This window comes from Chrysemys picta, chromosome 16 (genome assembly GCF_011386835.1).
Source record: "Chrysemys picta bellii isolate R12L10 chromosome 16, ASM1138683v2, whole genome shotgun sequence".
NCBI classification, from domain to species: domain Eukaryota; kingdom Metazoa; phylum Chordata; order Testudines; family Emydidae; genus Chrysemys; species Chrysemys picta.
In genome coordinates this window covers 31,697,868-31,714,313 of record NC_088806.1, presented here as the reverse complement: position 1 = coordinate 31,714,313, position 16,446 = coordinate 31,697,868, and the positions used below count along the sequence as shown (strand labels likewise).

The 16,446-nt window shown below is 41.8% G+C and overlaps 1 protein-coding gene across 10 annotated transcripts in view; it reads right to left on the bottom strand.

Moving 5' to 3' along the window:
* The window catches only part of KMT2A (lysine methyltransferase 2A), an 89,390-nt gene that overhangs the window by 8,883 nt on the left and 64,061 nt on the right, over positions 1–16,446 (bottom strand). For 9 of the 10 annotated variants that reach the window (XM_005299774.5, XM_065570267.1, XM_042851807.2 and 6 more), the window contains 10 exons: positions 14,519–14,677; positions 14,100–14,217; positions 13,924–14,002; positions 13,475–13,635; positions 11,517–11,705; positions 6,213–10,530; positions 3,709–3,786; positions 2,583–2,647; positions 1,456–1,626; positions 723–797 (listed from right to left, as the gene is read on the bottom strand). In XM_005299774.5, coding sequence (XP_005299831.2) covers positions 723–797; positions 1,456–1,626; positions 2,583–2,647; positions 3,709–3,786; positions 6,213–10,530; positions 11,517–11,705; positions 13,475–13,635; positions 13,924–14,002; positions 14,100–14,217; positions 14,519–14,677 — 5,413 coding nt within the window. The remainder of the gene's footprint in view (positions 1–722; positions 798–1,455; positions 1,627–2,582; positions 2,648–3,708; positions 3,787–6,212; positions 10,531–11,516; positions 11,706–13,474; positions 13,636–13,923; positions 14,003–14,099; positions 14,218–14,518; positions 14,678–16,446) is intronic. The other variant, XM_065570266.1, reaches the window with a different exon arrangement.

The following is a 16,446-nucleotide window of genomic DNA, read 5'->3' as shown; positions in this document are numbered from 1 at the left end:
CATGTGGGCAAGACCCACCAGCCAGACACCTGGAAAGAATTCTCTGGAGTAACTCATAGCCCTCCCATTTTAGAGTCTCATCACTGGCCGTTGGAGGTATTTGCTGCTAGCATTGCAGATCGGCTACATGCCATTGTAGGCAGTCTGACCTGAAGTGAGGAGATTTCTGATCATACCATGTTGTTAAACAACTTCATGGCAGAACTTCAGGACACATCTAAACTAGTGCTATTTGTGCAGCTAATACACAGAATAAAAAGGTCAAATAGGCTCAGGTGGCCAGCCACATACATTAAGAGAAGTAGAATAATTTTCTTGTTTGAAGAAGCAGCAAAATTGCCTAATCTTTGTACAATAAAAGCCCAACATTTCACAGCAAATGTAGCTTGCTCAGTGGATCAAACACAATCCCTGACACAAAGTAACGCATCAGGTAATAAGAGAGAAAGTCACTGACCCGATCATTCTCATATAAAAGTTACTGTTGCTACAATATTGGAGCTTTTTATTTATGCAAACCTTGAGTAGTTTTTCCCCGCTTCAATCAAAATATTTACTGCCGAAAATGTTTCTCCTTTAAAGAAGTGAGCTGTCTATAAGCAATTGCCCTTTTTCTTCTGAAGACTCTACTCTTGTTTGACAATTTCCTCATGACACTGGTTTATCTGCTCTTAAAATACACTCGCTGGCAAAGAGGAAACAACCTCAGTGCTTGGTATTACCTGCAAATGATAGCTGCTTCAGACGGGCATTGGAACGAGCTTCTTGAACTTTATCAGTCAGTGATTTCCAGGCATCTGGGATTAGAAAATGTAAGACAAAACAATTAAAGAAGCTTTGCATCTATCAGACATCAGGAGTAACTGGATCAGCTGCTCAGTACGTCTCTGGATCGTCTTCTCATTCAGTGAGGTCTGCAGTAACGCAGCCAAGTCCAGAGGCTGTGCGTGTATGCGTATGCACACAGTACCGATCAGTATCTAGCAAAACACTCCTGTGGCAGAGTGTGAATAAGCCATGTGGCAAATATAAAGAGAAATGGAATCAGTGGCCATAAACTCATTACTTCTCCTGTAGTTATACAGTTTTCACCCTCTCCAAAAAAACGTATTGGTGCACAGGCAAATAAGTTGCTTGAGCAATGACATTTGAAACAAAATGTAGATTACCTAATGCCTGGTCTGTGTTAATTATTTGCTTTGTCCCACCACTCCTTTATATACCAACAACATTGCTGGTCGATGGATTCAAGACAAAGTGGGCCAATGCAGACATTTAACACAAACCAGGCACTCTGGCATAGGATTTTGTTCCAAAGCTTTATGTCTGAGAGAAGACAAGTCTATTCTGAAGAAGCTTGATACAGAGAGCACAATTTCTCAAAAAGCATCTTTTGTTTTTAACCTCTGGGAACAAAGCTCAGAGAAAGTTGCAATCAGAAATCATTGTCCTCACCTTCAATACTTTCTGCACAGATCTGAAAACCATCATCACTTGAGATCTCGAACACTAGTCCTTTCTTTGGCTTCTTCTCACCAAGGCTTTCTTTCCTCTTTTGTTCTTGCTGCAGCCAAAACATAAGTGGGGAGCTGAAAGTGCCTTCCTCCTCCTCAGGAGCTTTGGGTCCTGGAAGACAGACAGACCAACATGAAGATGCACTTGGGCAGAATGAAGCTTTATTGTACCTCCCCCCCCCAAACAAACAGATCCCTAATGGTGAAAAGAATTTGTCCCAGATTTGAACAATGGATGATTATTTCTAAGAAGCCACCAAAACTTAAGTATCATTCTTAGTAAGAGCTGCCTCCCTTATCAGTGTGCCTGGGTTACTCCCTCGTTTTGAGATCCTTTTCATGCAAACCAACTCCTGGTTGCTTTAGAGGTTAATACAACCTGTAGAATCTGTAAGGTAATTTAACATCTAACTCTGCATGGGGGAGAACAGCATACACTATAGTAATCCGCTGTACAGTTTCAGCAGAATCCATGTCCACATGCAGGCACGTGGACTCAGCCAGAACAATTCTGCTAATGAGATTAAGTGACTTGTTAAAGTTCCACAATAATGGACTACCTACTGAACCATCTGCCATCACCAGTGGCAATGGGAAAACAAAGACAGGTCTCTCCATGAACCATACTCTAGGGGAGCTACTACAGGAATATCAATTTCTGGTGATGATGAACAGAAAGAAAACTGCAGTTAATGGGACAACAGCTTTACCACCACAGTTTTAATTCCGTTCTCTGTATATGGGCATTCTAAAGTCTGGAACTGTTCTGAAGCTCTCATTTCCTGATCAAGAACTGAGGTCCTGAGCATGGATTTTACATCCATTTAGAAAGTGAAAGCCAGATTACACCGCAACATGAGAACATAAAAATCAAAGTTGCAAGTTTCTACAACTACAACCACACATGCAATTCACATGACTGTGTCTGGAACATAACTCCCTCCAAAACTAGCAGAAAACAATACAGTGGCTACTAAGAGTTCTTTAAAGCGGTCAAACATGAAAGTGACTATATAGTTCAACACCAAAGACTGCCAAGAAACTGCATTTTTGGAAGAAGTGACATACCTGTATTTTCTTGCTCATTTGCTGTGTTCTGCACTGACTGCGGCTCTGTAAGAACTGCCATTTGCCTTGGGGAAAAGGAAAAAAAATGAAATATAATCCTTGGAAATAAACCACCCCACAGAAGGCAACTCCTGTTTTTTTCTATGGCTGAGCCATCTAACCAGTTGGGGGGGTTGTTTGTGTTTCACAGAGACAATGTCAACTTGAATATTTTTAAATTGATTAAATATAAAATTTCTAGTTTCTAATAGAGCACAGTTTAAATAATACTCTTATTCCAAATATGTCTATAAGAGTTTTTCAGCTCTCCAATAGCTGTTTACAAGGATCCTTTCAGAAAGAGAGAAACTGACTGTGCAAGAGAACAGTGAACCAAACTGCATGCCTGTGACGGAAAGCACCTCTGTATTCACACCCTACACATTACCGTAATCATCTTTGTCCAAAATATGCCTTGAAAGTTATATTGGAAAACTAATAACTCACTGGTCAATAATATCATGGTGAAATGTATGTAATCCATTAACCATGAACCACACAGCCCTAACTAGACAAAAGTTGATTGCACCCCAGAACTTCACAATGTCTTATACTGATAGACTCAAGGAGCTCAAAGGCAAGGTTAAGGAGTGGCTTGATTACAGTCTATAAGAATCCACCTGGGGAATAAATACTTAATAATGGGATCTTCAATCTAGGAGAGAAAGGTATAACACGAGCCAATGTCTGGAAGCTGAAGATAGACAAATTCAGACTGGAAATAAGGCACACATTTTTAACGGTATGCAACTATTTCCACACATTTACTCCTGAATCAAGTATTCTGAAACCAGCTGGTTTCAACTGAAAATGAAAACATTCTTATACATTAACATTTATTTCTGTGACATTTATCACTGTGGCATGTACTTGGATTATGTTATTACAATGAATCTTGTTCTACTAGATTAAACAAGGATTTAATATTGTGGCTAACAAGTGACATACATTCCAGGCTGAAAGCTACCGGGGTATTTTAATTTACAACAACAAATACAAGGAAGGAAGAACAGAGTTTTATTTTGTTTATAAGGTACTGAATATAAATCTGCAAAACCTGATGGGAAAGGTTTGTTTTAATACTTACCCTGCAGGCTGCCCAGATGGCTTTTGTGGTAGCTGATCTATACTTGTATCTTGAATGTCTGCCTTCACTGCGGGAGTCCTGGAACAGAAAGATTTGGGATAATTCAGAAGACTGTACAAACAAAAATTTACTGCGACCAAGAATTAATGGATCTAGTGGGACTGCCATAAGTGATTCAGCATTTCAGCAAACTACAAAAATAGGAACAAATGCTACTGTGAAACCAGAGGACAGAAAGTAGATCAAATTGCTAGTGCTTTAGGTCAGATCCAAAACTTGCACTTCAAAGGAATGGAGTACTCTAGGATCTTTACAAGGATGTTTTTGCATAATCTTAAGCATGGAGCCACGGGGACACTCCATAAAGGATGGTATGCTGGCAAAAAAAAATAGCCTAGAATATTTAGAATAGAAGTCCAATTATGTCTAGAAGATTGTGGATCAATTGCTTTTCAAAACAGACTTACAGCACTGAGTTAAAAAAAATCAAGGAACTGTAGAACTGAGTCATATGATCCAACTAACCAGAGTAAAAGGTCAAGGGACCTGCCTAGTACTTTTGGGCAGGTCCCTTGCCCTCCAGGAACTGCAGTGGATTGCTGGGTTGCCCTTGGTCAAATCCCTTATCATATGGACTGTTGGCAATGTCACACAGAGAGGACACTTGGAGGACTTTCTGAACAAAAATGTTAAGTGTCATATTCAACACCCAGGTCCACAGTCCTTATTCTCCCTTCTTCCTACAGATTTGCACTTCAAGTAAAATCACCAAGACATATGCTACTTCAATTCAAAGACTGGAAAGAAATTGCCATACAGTGAGACACTTGAGTTCAATCTGTTTAGCTTATCAAAACAAATCAAAGAATGATATAAATGTAGGACTGGAAAGGACCTAAGAAGATTGAGAGTTGACTTGATTACAGTGTATAAGTACTTCACTGAGAGAATATACCAAGTACTGAACTGCTCTTTAAAATAGTTTAAATTCTATAAACTGATGTTAACTGGCAGTTGTGAAAACATCCCAGAACCTGGTGGCAAAGTCACATGCTATTCCTGAAGACCAAGAACCATTGGCTGGAAGTTAAAACCAGACACATTCAAGTTAGAAAACAAACATTTAAAAAGTGGGGGCATTTAACCATCGGAACAAGCTACCAAGGAAAGTGGTAAACTCTCTTCAAATGCAGACTGATTGACTAAAACATCTTCATGAAAAGCAAACACAAGCTATTGGGCTCAGTACAGAAGTAATAGGGTGAAATTCTTCGGCCTGTAATATATATAGATCTGACTAAATTATCTAATTATCCCTTCTGGCCTTAAATTCTATAAACATTCCCTATAACTTGTGAGTCCTCTTTCCAAAGGAAAGAGAAAACTCTGTTGCATGATGAAAATGCAATGTGATTACTGACATTAACTGGCATACAGCTTTAACCCTTTAAATAATTAAACAACTAAAAAGACATCTATCCAAGGCTCTAGAAGCATTTACACACAATTAACCATATAATTAAATCTCAGCAGCGTTAACATGCTATTAACAACATTTAACTGAGTATTCTACTCCCATGACATTTTAAAATCGTACCATGGTGTTCAAGAAAAAAGAGAAACGAGAGGGCAAAATATAAGGCAGAATGAATTCAAAACAATTTACAAACTACATGTAGGGATCCCACTTCACCAGCCACTAAAATATAGACATTTCCAAAAGTGAAACAGGACACTTGTTTTCCAGCACACAGCAACAGCACACAACAGAAAGGGTGTGCGGAATCCCATTGCCACTTGAAATAGCAGGGTTATTTGGGAAGGCAGATTGTAATAGTCCAATTAGAAATTTGGCTAGGATGTTAGGACTAACTCTCCGCTTGCAAAAAGTACCATGGGATCTTCAAATGACTATAACTGGTCAGAGGCTCAGTTTTAAGTTCTACCTAAAAAGCTGGTATCACGAGCAGCAAAGTACTTCCATTAGGAACGTACCAGAGAAGTCTCTTGGTAATGACTTGGAAGAGTGCAACTTCCTCAGACCACCAGCATTTCCTATAACCACCATGCTTTCCTTGCAGAGTTCCAATCCAAGTTCTAATCAGGCCAAATGCTGCCAGATTTTAAGATAAAAAGTGTGTATTGATAGATCCAAAGCATCTATCAACATGATCGCTAACCACCAACTAAATTATAGCACAGCTAGAGGTACCATGTTTGCAAACGACTCTGCTCCCCCAAATAAATGGTTACCAACAATCTGTAAGGGCTGTCAACCATGAATGAAAGCAAAGATTGTGTGTTGACATCTTCAGAAATCTGCTTTCCCTGTCCAGATGTCCATTGATGGCAGTGAATGTTACTCTAGAATTTACTACTAAAGGATTCTCTATGAGAAGATAAAAAGGAAATTTGATGTGGGGGACAAGTGCAACAAGAGCCAATTTTTTACCACTGTAACAAAACCTCAAGGATACGCAAAAGCAAACATATGTTTCTCTTACCCTGCAGCTGAGACCTGGGATACAGCATTGGCCCCTCTGTCTGGAATGTGTACTTCAGGGGGACTGGTCCACATGTGAGAAGTTTTATGCTTCTTTCCATTCGCTTTGTCTAAAGGCGGTTGAATTCGTTTAATTTTTGGCTTCATTTTTGTGGGACCGAGCACTGAGCTACTTGCAGATTGTTGGCCAGATGACGGGGAGCCTCCAGGCGAAGCTGAACTGGCATGCATTGCAGTTGAGGAAACCTTGCTTTGCTCAAGGCCTGTGTTGTTAGGAATGTCCACTAGCTGTGGAAAGCTTGACAACTGAGGTGCTGAAGCGGTGGCAAGGTCCAGCTGGGAAGAAGCATTTTTGATGGCTAAAAGTTGTGTCATATGCTGAAGCTGATAGGGACCTTCTGGGTCAGTGGATGATTGAGCAACTGTCATGCCCATAGTCTGTGCGGAAGGCAATACACATATGCTTGATGCAGCTGTCATTGCTGCTGTAGCTGGAGTCTGTGACGTCCCCAGTTGTGAAAACATCCCAGAACCTGGTGGCAAAGTCATGTGCTGTTCCTGAAGACCAAGACTTTGCTGACTGGCTTTGATCAAGAGATTGCTTATTGAGCCAAGGTCTCCCAACAATCCAGGGCTAGTTAATGTTACAGAACCCTGTCCCAAAACGTGGCCAGGTACTGACCCACCAGTGCTAGGTGCTGCTGTGGCCTGCATGGATACTACATTCAGCACTGATGAATTTGATGCTAGTCCCGACACCGGCCCTGTCGTGAGGTGGCCGGCATCTGGTCCAATAATGCTGGGTGAAGTGCCAACTGCCGCAGCAGGGGCCGCTGCCACACCTTGGGGCAGCAAAGACGCTTGCTCAAAATACATGACTCCAGACTTAGACCTTTTAATAATATTGGGAACAGTCCTATGGGATGTCGAATTTCCAAGGGTCCCCAAATCTAATGGGCTGTTGGAAAGTTGGGAGGGAGCAAAATTAATCAAAGTCATGTTGGAAACCATATCTGAAGGAGCTATGGCAGAAGGGGTTCCGGACGGAGCTAGCTTTTTATTCTTTCGTGACTGCAGTCGGGATATTGGCCTTTTCTTCCCAAGGCCAGATGTTGGGGTGGTAACTGTAGTGCCAAGGTCTGTCCTCTGGCTTGCTTCAGACACTAAAAGTTGAGGATCAGGAGGTGGCTGTACACCAATAAGGAGACCTGATGCAGGACTGCCAATATTTGGTGGGAAACCACTCTGAGTAGCTGTGGGAAAGGTATGCAAATGCTGGTGATGGGACATAGGCAACAGTCCTTTGCTAGTGGGGGGGAATAAAGACTGAGATGATGGCAGGCTTGGATTTAATTCCGTAGTCAATGTAAGTGCACTGCCCATGGGCCCTAGCACTGAAGTATTGGTCTCCATTACGCTCTGTGCAGAACTACCAGAAGGAGTCAGCTGTATTTTTTGTGTAACACCATTGGGAAGAGTCTGGAGGACATACAGAGGCTGCATGTTCTGATTGACTACCAGAAGTTTTTCAGTGGCTGGTTTTAGGTGCGGCGGGGTTGTCTGTACTGCAGCATTAGAAATCTGAGATGGACCAGGACTGTCAGTGGAGTTTGGAACGTATTTTTGGTTTTGAAGAGGAACAGTAGGCGATACTGGCACTTGGAGTCCAGGAGTACCGCTGTTCCTAGTTAAATCCTGGTTGCTGCCATGTCCTTGCTCTACTGAGGCGCAAGGTGGGCTGGCTATGTGCTCTGCATCTATGTGACCTTGGATGAAGTGATCAGGAGTCATATGTCCTTCAGGGCTTGGGTCTACCCCTGGGCTTAAAAGAGTTGCATCCCCTTCACCGGAGGCAGATTTTTCTGTGACTGTAACTCTCTTCTCTCCAGATTCTGTGGAAGGTAAAGCCAGTATAGACCTCTCTCCTGAAGATGAGAGTGAAGACTCCGAAATTACAGCAAGCCTGTTGCGGTTTTGGCTGGGCACAGTAGGACTACGAGTAGTTAGAACGGAGAGATCTGATGGAAGTTCTAAAGGCAACTCAAACTGCTCCTCTGCTGATATAGAGGAAGAAACGCTACTATCCACTGGTTCAGCAGTTGGCAGCTGTTGAGAAAACACTTCAAACAAACCCATGTCCTTGCCACGATTACTATCAAGACCTAGCCCTTCCCCCAGTGTTAGAAGTTCAGATGAAGAGGACTCCGGGCTTTCTCCTAAAGCCTGCATCGATGGTGTATTCTTTAGTACAAAGTCCATGATGTCCGAAGGCAGAATGTTTCCACAGTCATCGCTATTGTTATTGTCAGAGTCTGATTTTAGCAGTTCTGTGTTAAAAGTATCCAATAAGTTCTTCTCTGAGGGTGTGCTAGCATGAGCTCTACGGCCTGTGTCCAAGGAACTCAGCTGAGCTTCCAAGGAATCCTGACCCTGTGTTTTAACCCTGCTCACAGCATGGCAATTATCAATCTTTGGGTCAGTCTTATGGCCAGTGGAGCTCTTGGTGACCTGTACTTTCTCTCCAGCTTCTTCAGCTCGATCAAGCTTTAAGTTTTCAGTCCCATTTTCTTTGCCACTTCTTTTGGTTACCTGATTTACTTTTCTTGTTGTTGCTGTAACACTTGTATCACTTTCTGTTCCATCATCCACACCATCTAACTGGGAGATTTTTGGAAGATTGCACTGCTCCTCCTCCTTGAATAAATTATGGGATCCAAGCCTCTCTTCTGCACTTGAGGAAACCACTGTCCTGGTGAAATTGTAGTAGTACAAGTCATCTTCATCCGAAGTACTTAAGTCATCTGCACCATCTACTTGTCCTTCTGCAGACCTCTTTCCTCGCTTCTTCCCAGTTGAGTTGCTGTAAAATGGAATGTCTTCCTCTCCATAAGATCTCACACCATACAAAGGAGTTAATCCAAAGAACATGTTAGATCTTGCCCGAGCACTTCGCCGGGGATACCTCCGCTTGTAGGAACCATCTTCCTGAGCTTTAGTTCCATCCTGAAGCATCAAGTTTCTGTCTTCAACAGGCAGATTCGGATAAGAATTATTTTGAGATTCCTGGGTAGGAGTATCACTTGGACTTCCCTGGACAACAGAACCATCTCCTTGGCTTTCAGAAGTTGAAGACAGCTCTGTCAAAGCAGTTGGTTCTGCACCCTTACTCTGCGATTCGGCATCATTTTCTTTCTGTGCATTTTTAGATTGGCTTTCACTTTCCATCTTAAGAGGAGTCAGGGTTACTTTAACTGTGCGTTTTCTAGGAGCCTGTGCTTCCTTTGAGGCTACTTCAACTTGCACCAATGGAGCTTTAGATGCCCCTTGTGTAGGTGGAGACTTATCCCCAGTTTTCTCAGCAGAAACATTACTACACAACCTCTGACTAATCTGTTCAGTTGCCAAAACCTGATTTATGAATTCTGGTTTTAAGCTTCCTTCATCACAGGTGGTCAATTGACTCGAGTCTGTAAAAGGTTTTACAGAATGTTTTTCTTTGTAAGTGTCTTTTGTTAACTTTTTTCCTTTCTGTCGTCTGTCTCTGCAAACAGAAACCACGTGGTCACTTGCTGCAGAAGACCTGCTACTCATTCCAGCAGGCTTTAAGTTCTTTCCATCTAAGTCTTCAACAGAAGGGATTTTTTCTGGTTGTATGAGGTCCATATGTAGGTCTCTATCTTTCCTTGGGCCTCTCTGATGGAAAGATGGAAAGGGCATTGTATCTTTGGAAGAAAGTGTTGCAGAAGAAGGTTCTTGAAAAGTTCCCTTTTTATGAATGTTTAATTCTATGCCTGATGTACTAAGCACTTGGGTGGACATTTTAGTATTCCCAGATGAAGCAAAGCTATGAGCTGAAGAATCTGAGTCCTTTGAGCTCAACAATTTTGTCTTCTCTCCCTTTGAAGATGTGCTTTTGGACATCAACTCTGAACTGGTAGAGTGTTTTATTTCTGAAGACTGAGATCCACCCAAATGACAAGTTTTATTTCCACTTGTAGCTACCGTTCTCGGAGAGCTTGAAGAGTTAGGGCTATTTTGAGCTAAAGCACTTGGAGCACTTAAATTCACTGACCCTTTGAAGCTGTCTATATTTTTTGAGCTTGATTCATGCTCGGAAGAGGATCCGATACTAGATACTCCAGGCACAGTGTGTCTGGAGTAAGTGTTCCCAACTCTCGTGGGAAAAATCATTCGGAGTTTTGACTGCTGTTGTGACAAAGAGGAGGTACTGTGTCTCCTAGAGCCAATGCTTCTAAGTCCAGAGGATAATAAAGGATCTCCCACTGTTACTATTTCATGGGTCGTTGGTGTAGGACTTCCTGAAGAGGAAAAGCAGGGAAAAAAAATACAGTGAAACAATATGGGTATCACACAGCCAACACATACATGCCATTTGATTATACAAACGACGTACATATCTAAGAAATTCAACAAACAAAATATATTTTAGAAATACTGTCAAATTAAAAATGAAGAAATAAGACTGAAGATACGCGTTCCCCCAAAATCAGTCTCTTTGTAAACATCCAATATTGTCAGCTCTGCATCTTTTGAAGCTAATGTTGATAATTTCTGAATCATACCCTGTAGGGTTCGTTGCTACACAATTTCAAGTCTCTGAAATGCAAGAACTAATTCTGATTTACAAAGATATCACAAAAGTTAAACAAATGAATTCAAAATAACTCAGAAGTGTTATTTTACCTGCTACCTCTCACTGCTGGCAACATTACACATGTTAATGTCAGAGCAAAGTAGTTTCAGGATAACATAAGAGGATTACTATTTTGTCTTTAAAAGTAAATTTGAACTGATACTTAATGTAGGTTTTCAACACACTCTGGAAATAATTCAGTAAGTATGCCCTCTTTTTGACTAAAACTGAACTTTGGTATATCTTTCATCCAAAGGATTTCAAAGCTTTTTATAAAAGTTTCTACAAATGCTTTTTAAAGAACACATGATCACCACACAAAAGAATTACATCACCCAAGATACTGAAATTCTGAGTCTCACTAAAAAGTGCCATTTCAAGTTTTTGGGACCTTAATAAGCCAAAACTATGACCGCTGCTGAGAGCTATTACAATTCTAGAGCCTTTTCCTGGGCATATTTTGTTTTGAGTATGCAGCCCTTGACAAATAACCTCTCCCGCACATCCCCCAGAATCTCTCTTCTTCCCTCATGCTCCGTTTTGCACTATCATCTCCACAACAAACAAACTGAGTATCTAAAGTGAGCAGAACTTCTGAGAAACAAAGCATGAGAGAGACACAAAAACAACGAAAGAAAGGCAGCACAATACCTGCAGAGGGCAAAGGCCTAGACCCAGGAGACCGCTGTGTTAGGGGATAGATTGGTGTCCTGACCCTGGGACCTTTTGAGATCAGAGGATAGTAACAGGAACTGGAGGTTTGAGAATGCAGGGGACGATCTGGAGATGGAGGGTTTACCATTTCTGGTGTATTTCGACTCTCTTTGGATAGAGTTTCTGCTGCAGAGTAAGAGTAATAAAAATTCAGACATTAAAAACTAAAACCCTGGACCATCTGTTGTTGACAAGTTTCACTCAGAGAAGTCAAGATACATTTTTTAAACAAAACATAAAACCACTGACAGCTTGTATTAGATCCTCAGGAAGTAATAGTCTAATTTCTTGCTCCGAAATACGTTTTTTCAGATGAAACTCTTAAACAAAAAACACACAACGTAAAACTAATTTATGACCCACCCATGTGGCAGCTTCTCCAATACTTTGCCCTGGGGTAATGACCTTATCTTTTTACATGTCAATAAAGCCCCATGAACACCTTTGCCACTACAGTAATAAAAAAGTCTCCTGATTCCCAAGCCTTGGCTATAACTACCTACTTAGGTACTCAGTGAAGCACTGCATACCAGAGGAGTGTACATTCTGGTGTGCCCCAACTGCCCCATGTAGCCCCTACTGACATGCTCTAAAAGGCATCCAGTGCCCACTGATGTGGTTCTTTCTGAAACACTACTATGTTAACATGAGGAACCTCTTAGAAAGCATTGGCAGAGCAATGCTTTTGATCAATTTACAATTTGCAATTTACACCAGTCTAGTGCACACTGCCACAGTGTGTAGACAAACCCTTACTCTCCCCTTCTATCCATAGACTTGCACTACAGTCAAAGTCCTCATGTACTTTTCAGCAAGATCGATTTCAATTCTACAGCAAGGCTCAAAGGATTCTGTTGCAGCAGTCTTGGGGCAGCAAACTTGAAATTTTGTGGCAACTGTATTTTAAATGAAAAATGGAGGATTTAAATAATTTGGTTTTGATCTAAATGGCCTAGGACCTGCCGACCTGAGAAACAGTCTCTTCTTGTGCAATACTGCCACAGTTGTGATCAAGAGAGACTTGAAATGGAGCCCCAAGGTGATAGAATATTTTCAGAGAGATTCATTGCTTTGGGAGCTATCCTCGCTCTAGGTCAGAACAGCTAGGTTCAGCTGATCTTCAAGGGGCAATACAAGGCTTATCTGAATACTCAGGCTTTTGAGGATGTAGGGCTTGAAGAGGAGAGGAATTTTATTGGAGATTATTGGTGCATTTAGCTGTTTCAGGTTGTTTTTTATTTTTGTCAGAGGTGCCTAAAATAATAAGACAGACGCCCTTTTGTGTATGTTTTTAATATACTGCAGGTTTTTGTACTGACAACGCATAACTGCATTGTAGAAGTTGTCTGGAAGTGAAGCTGGAGGTTTTGACAGCTTGGAAGGAGGTAACTGAGGCTGTCAGCATCTGTGGAAGAGTAGGAAGCAGTCTGGAATTATGGAACAGGCATAGCAGTTAGCGGATTTTGCTAAAACTAACAGCAGTGAAATATTTACCAATATTGACATTTAAAGCATAATGTTTGGTTTCAGAGTTAACACCCCTGTGACAAATGGGTCAGTTCACAGCTCTCAGCCTGACACAATCGCTCGAGCTGAAGACTGGAAGGCAATGCTGCATCAGCTTTGGTTCAAGGTTCCAAGACTACCTATGCAACCCTGAGCCTTAGAAACAATTTTCTAAAATAAAATCATAAGACACTGGAGCACACTTCTGCAGCACAGAGGGTATTCTGTGTCAAGTTCTATGTCCAAGAACACACAGGACACTGAGCACAGGACAAAAAATTCACGTTCTGGAATATCTCTCACCTGCTTACTAAAAATAATGAGCCATATGGTTGAAGAAAAAAATATACAGAGGATTTGCCACTATAAAAGTATCTTAAGAGACTTGCCTGTTGGGGGTGCTGGACTATGAGCAATTGTCCTGTTCTCATCATGCTCTACAGTGCTATTGATATCTGGCTCTATGACAGGAGGTCGACATTCCATGATCTTACAAGTATACACACAGCGCTTCCGAGCGTCTGTTGTGCTCCAGTACACCCTGGAACACCTGGAAAATATTTAGAAAGTAAAATAAATTTTGTCACTAATGTAGAGAGAGACCTCCACATTCCTGTCTTCAGTTTTCATCTTCTCAAAACTATGGAGGCTATATGCTTCCTGTACTATTTGGAGTCATGCCAGCCAAATCCCAAGGTTCTTGAGCAGTTTTTGCTCAAGCAAGCTACAATCAGCTTCAATGGAAATTTCCCTGAATAAAGACTTATGGATCGAGCCCATGACTGATAAGAGTCTAGTACAGTAAGATCTACCTAATGATGCAACAGTTTATACTTACTGATAACCAATGGGGAACAGCTTGTCTTCACAGTCTGACAGATCATTCAGAATTCCTAAGCAGTCTATAGTCATTGAACCTAAACCAGAAAGAGGACAAGAAGAGTTCTAGAAGAGAGAGGAGATCAGATTCCAGCACCAAAAGATAGAACAACCGCTAAGAGACACAGGCCTTACCAATCATCATGTGGATGTTTTCTGGCTCCAGGCCACTAAGAAATTTTCTTCTCAAACTGATCCCTTCGAAGTCCACAAAAACTCTTCTAAGAACTTCAAACCCATTCTCCGGTACCACCTAGAGCAAGAACCCCCCGAGCAACACATTAATTTTAAAGGAAACATGCATGTTTCACCCAGCCTCGCTCAACGGATACTTGATTTGGTCTCTCAGATGGGGCTGTGTGGAGACTTATACAGCACTTGCCACACCTATCCAGAGCTGTTAGTCACATCACTAACCTCTCTTGCCCACTGGTGTGTCAGATCCTTACTTTCATGAAGAGGACATTCACCTAAACCTTTTAAGAAATAAAAATGCTTATTGCTACAGTTCTTCCAAGCCTTGGACAAAAAGGGGTATGAGAGTGTGATCTCACCTCTCCTTTGATCAAGTCACGATGCCGCTGGCAGTACACTTTCTTATCATCCAGAAAGACACAGTTCTTGGCTCGGGAGCACATGAAGTGATAGTTGCTAGTGCAGGAAGTAAGACAGCAGCCTACTGTGGCGCCTGACTTTTGGCAGAACTCGCATCTCTACAAAGCCAAAACATGGAAAATTACAGAGACGTCTTTTCGAACAAATCATCATGTCACTATCATTTGTTTCTTTCACAGACTGAAAAAGGGGGTTAGACTTTGAATGAGCTTATGTTAATGAAAGTCAAAAATTATACAATGAGTTATTTTGCATAGGCTCACATCCAAAAACCCATCCACAGGAGACAGCGCACATGTGTGCGCGGGGGGGAGGGGGAGGGGAGGGACGGGGGGGGTTGCAGTGGAGAAAGAGGAAAATTCCCTGAAGACCATACTATTTTCCACCTAAACTTTGGATCCCTCAAAATCCACAGAGAGGTTATCCTGCTTATCCTTCAGGCCAAGAACCACACAGGTATGCTTGGATGAAGCCTGCACCATTGTGCATGTGCACCCCTGACCTAGAAATGGCAACTACTCCCTCCTGTAGGGCTTGCTGCTGGCCAAAATACAGGCACAATTTATCACTATTTTTGAAGCTTTAATATGAAAATCATTGTTTAGGGGGAAATGATGCAATACCAAGATTTGGCCAGATTACTTCAATTTGATTTGTGCCATTGCCTTCAGCCCCATTTCCTTTCTTCTAGAAAGAAAGCAGCCACTGTGTCACAATAAGAAGGTTACTCCATTTTCCAAGTCTGGTCAGAATTTAGAAAAACCTTTTGCAGAGTTTATGATGATGTCTCTCTCTGTAGGTGAGATCTCTAAAGAGTAACCAACCTATCCTGGATTTTATGAACATCCACAAATGGCAAGCAGCCATTTTGGCTCAGTCAATAACTTATTTTGAACTAACACTCTTCAGCCCAGTTATCCTGGAATTTTGATCTAGGAATAGCGTCTCTCTCTTACCCAAGCCTCACTAGAATCAAATTTTTAAATAAATTAAAATTAAATTAAATTAATGGAGATATCCTATCTCCTAGAACTGGAAGGGACCTTGAAAGGTCATCGAGTCCAGCCCCCTGCCTTCACTAGCAGAACCAAGTACTGATTTTGCCCCAGATCCCTAAGTGGCTCCCTCAAGGATTGAACTCACAACCCTGGGCGCTAAGCAGGCCAATGCTCAAACCACTGAGCTATCCCTCCCCGCTAAAGGCAAATGCAGACAGAGATGAACCAGAAAGTCCTAACTATATATAGCAGCAGTTCTCAAACTGTGAGTCAGGACCCCACAGTGGGTTGCAAACCCATTTTAATGGGGTTGCCAGGGCTGGTGTTAGACTTGCTGTGGCCTGGGGCTGAAGCCCAAGCCCGGGTTGTGAGGCTCAAGCTTTGGACCCTCCGCCTGGGGCAGTGGGGCTTGTCTGGGCTCAGGCTTTGATCCCCCTTCCTGCGGTCATGTAGTAACGTTTGTTCTCAGAAGGGAGTCACAGTGCAGTATGTAGTTATACATTTCATATTTTAGTGCAACATTTAGCTGTGCAATTGACATCCCTCATTGTTGCCATGGTTCTTAAGTGCTGAACTCACAAAGAATTTGTTCATGGGAGATTCCCCTGTAAAATTCTGAGTCCATAAAGTGTTGCCCTCCTATTACAAGCAAATTAACCCTTTGGTCTCCAACATTTTTCTATACCAGGAGTTCACACTGCATCAGGATGAAAAGTAGGCTTTCAAATGCCAGCCAGCCAGCCGAAGGACTAGTTAGAGAACATACTCTATGTTACAGACAGTGGTAAAACTTACATTAATAATAGGAAGGGAGAGGAGGGAAAAAACCCACAAGAATTCCTTTAGATGGACTCCAGTCTCAACCCTAA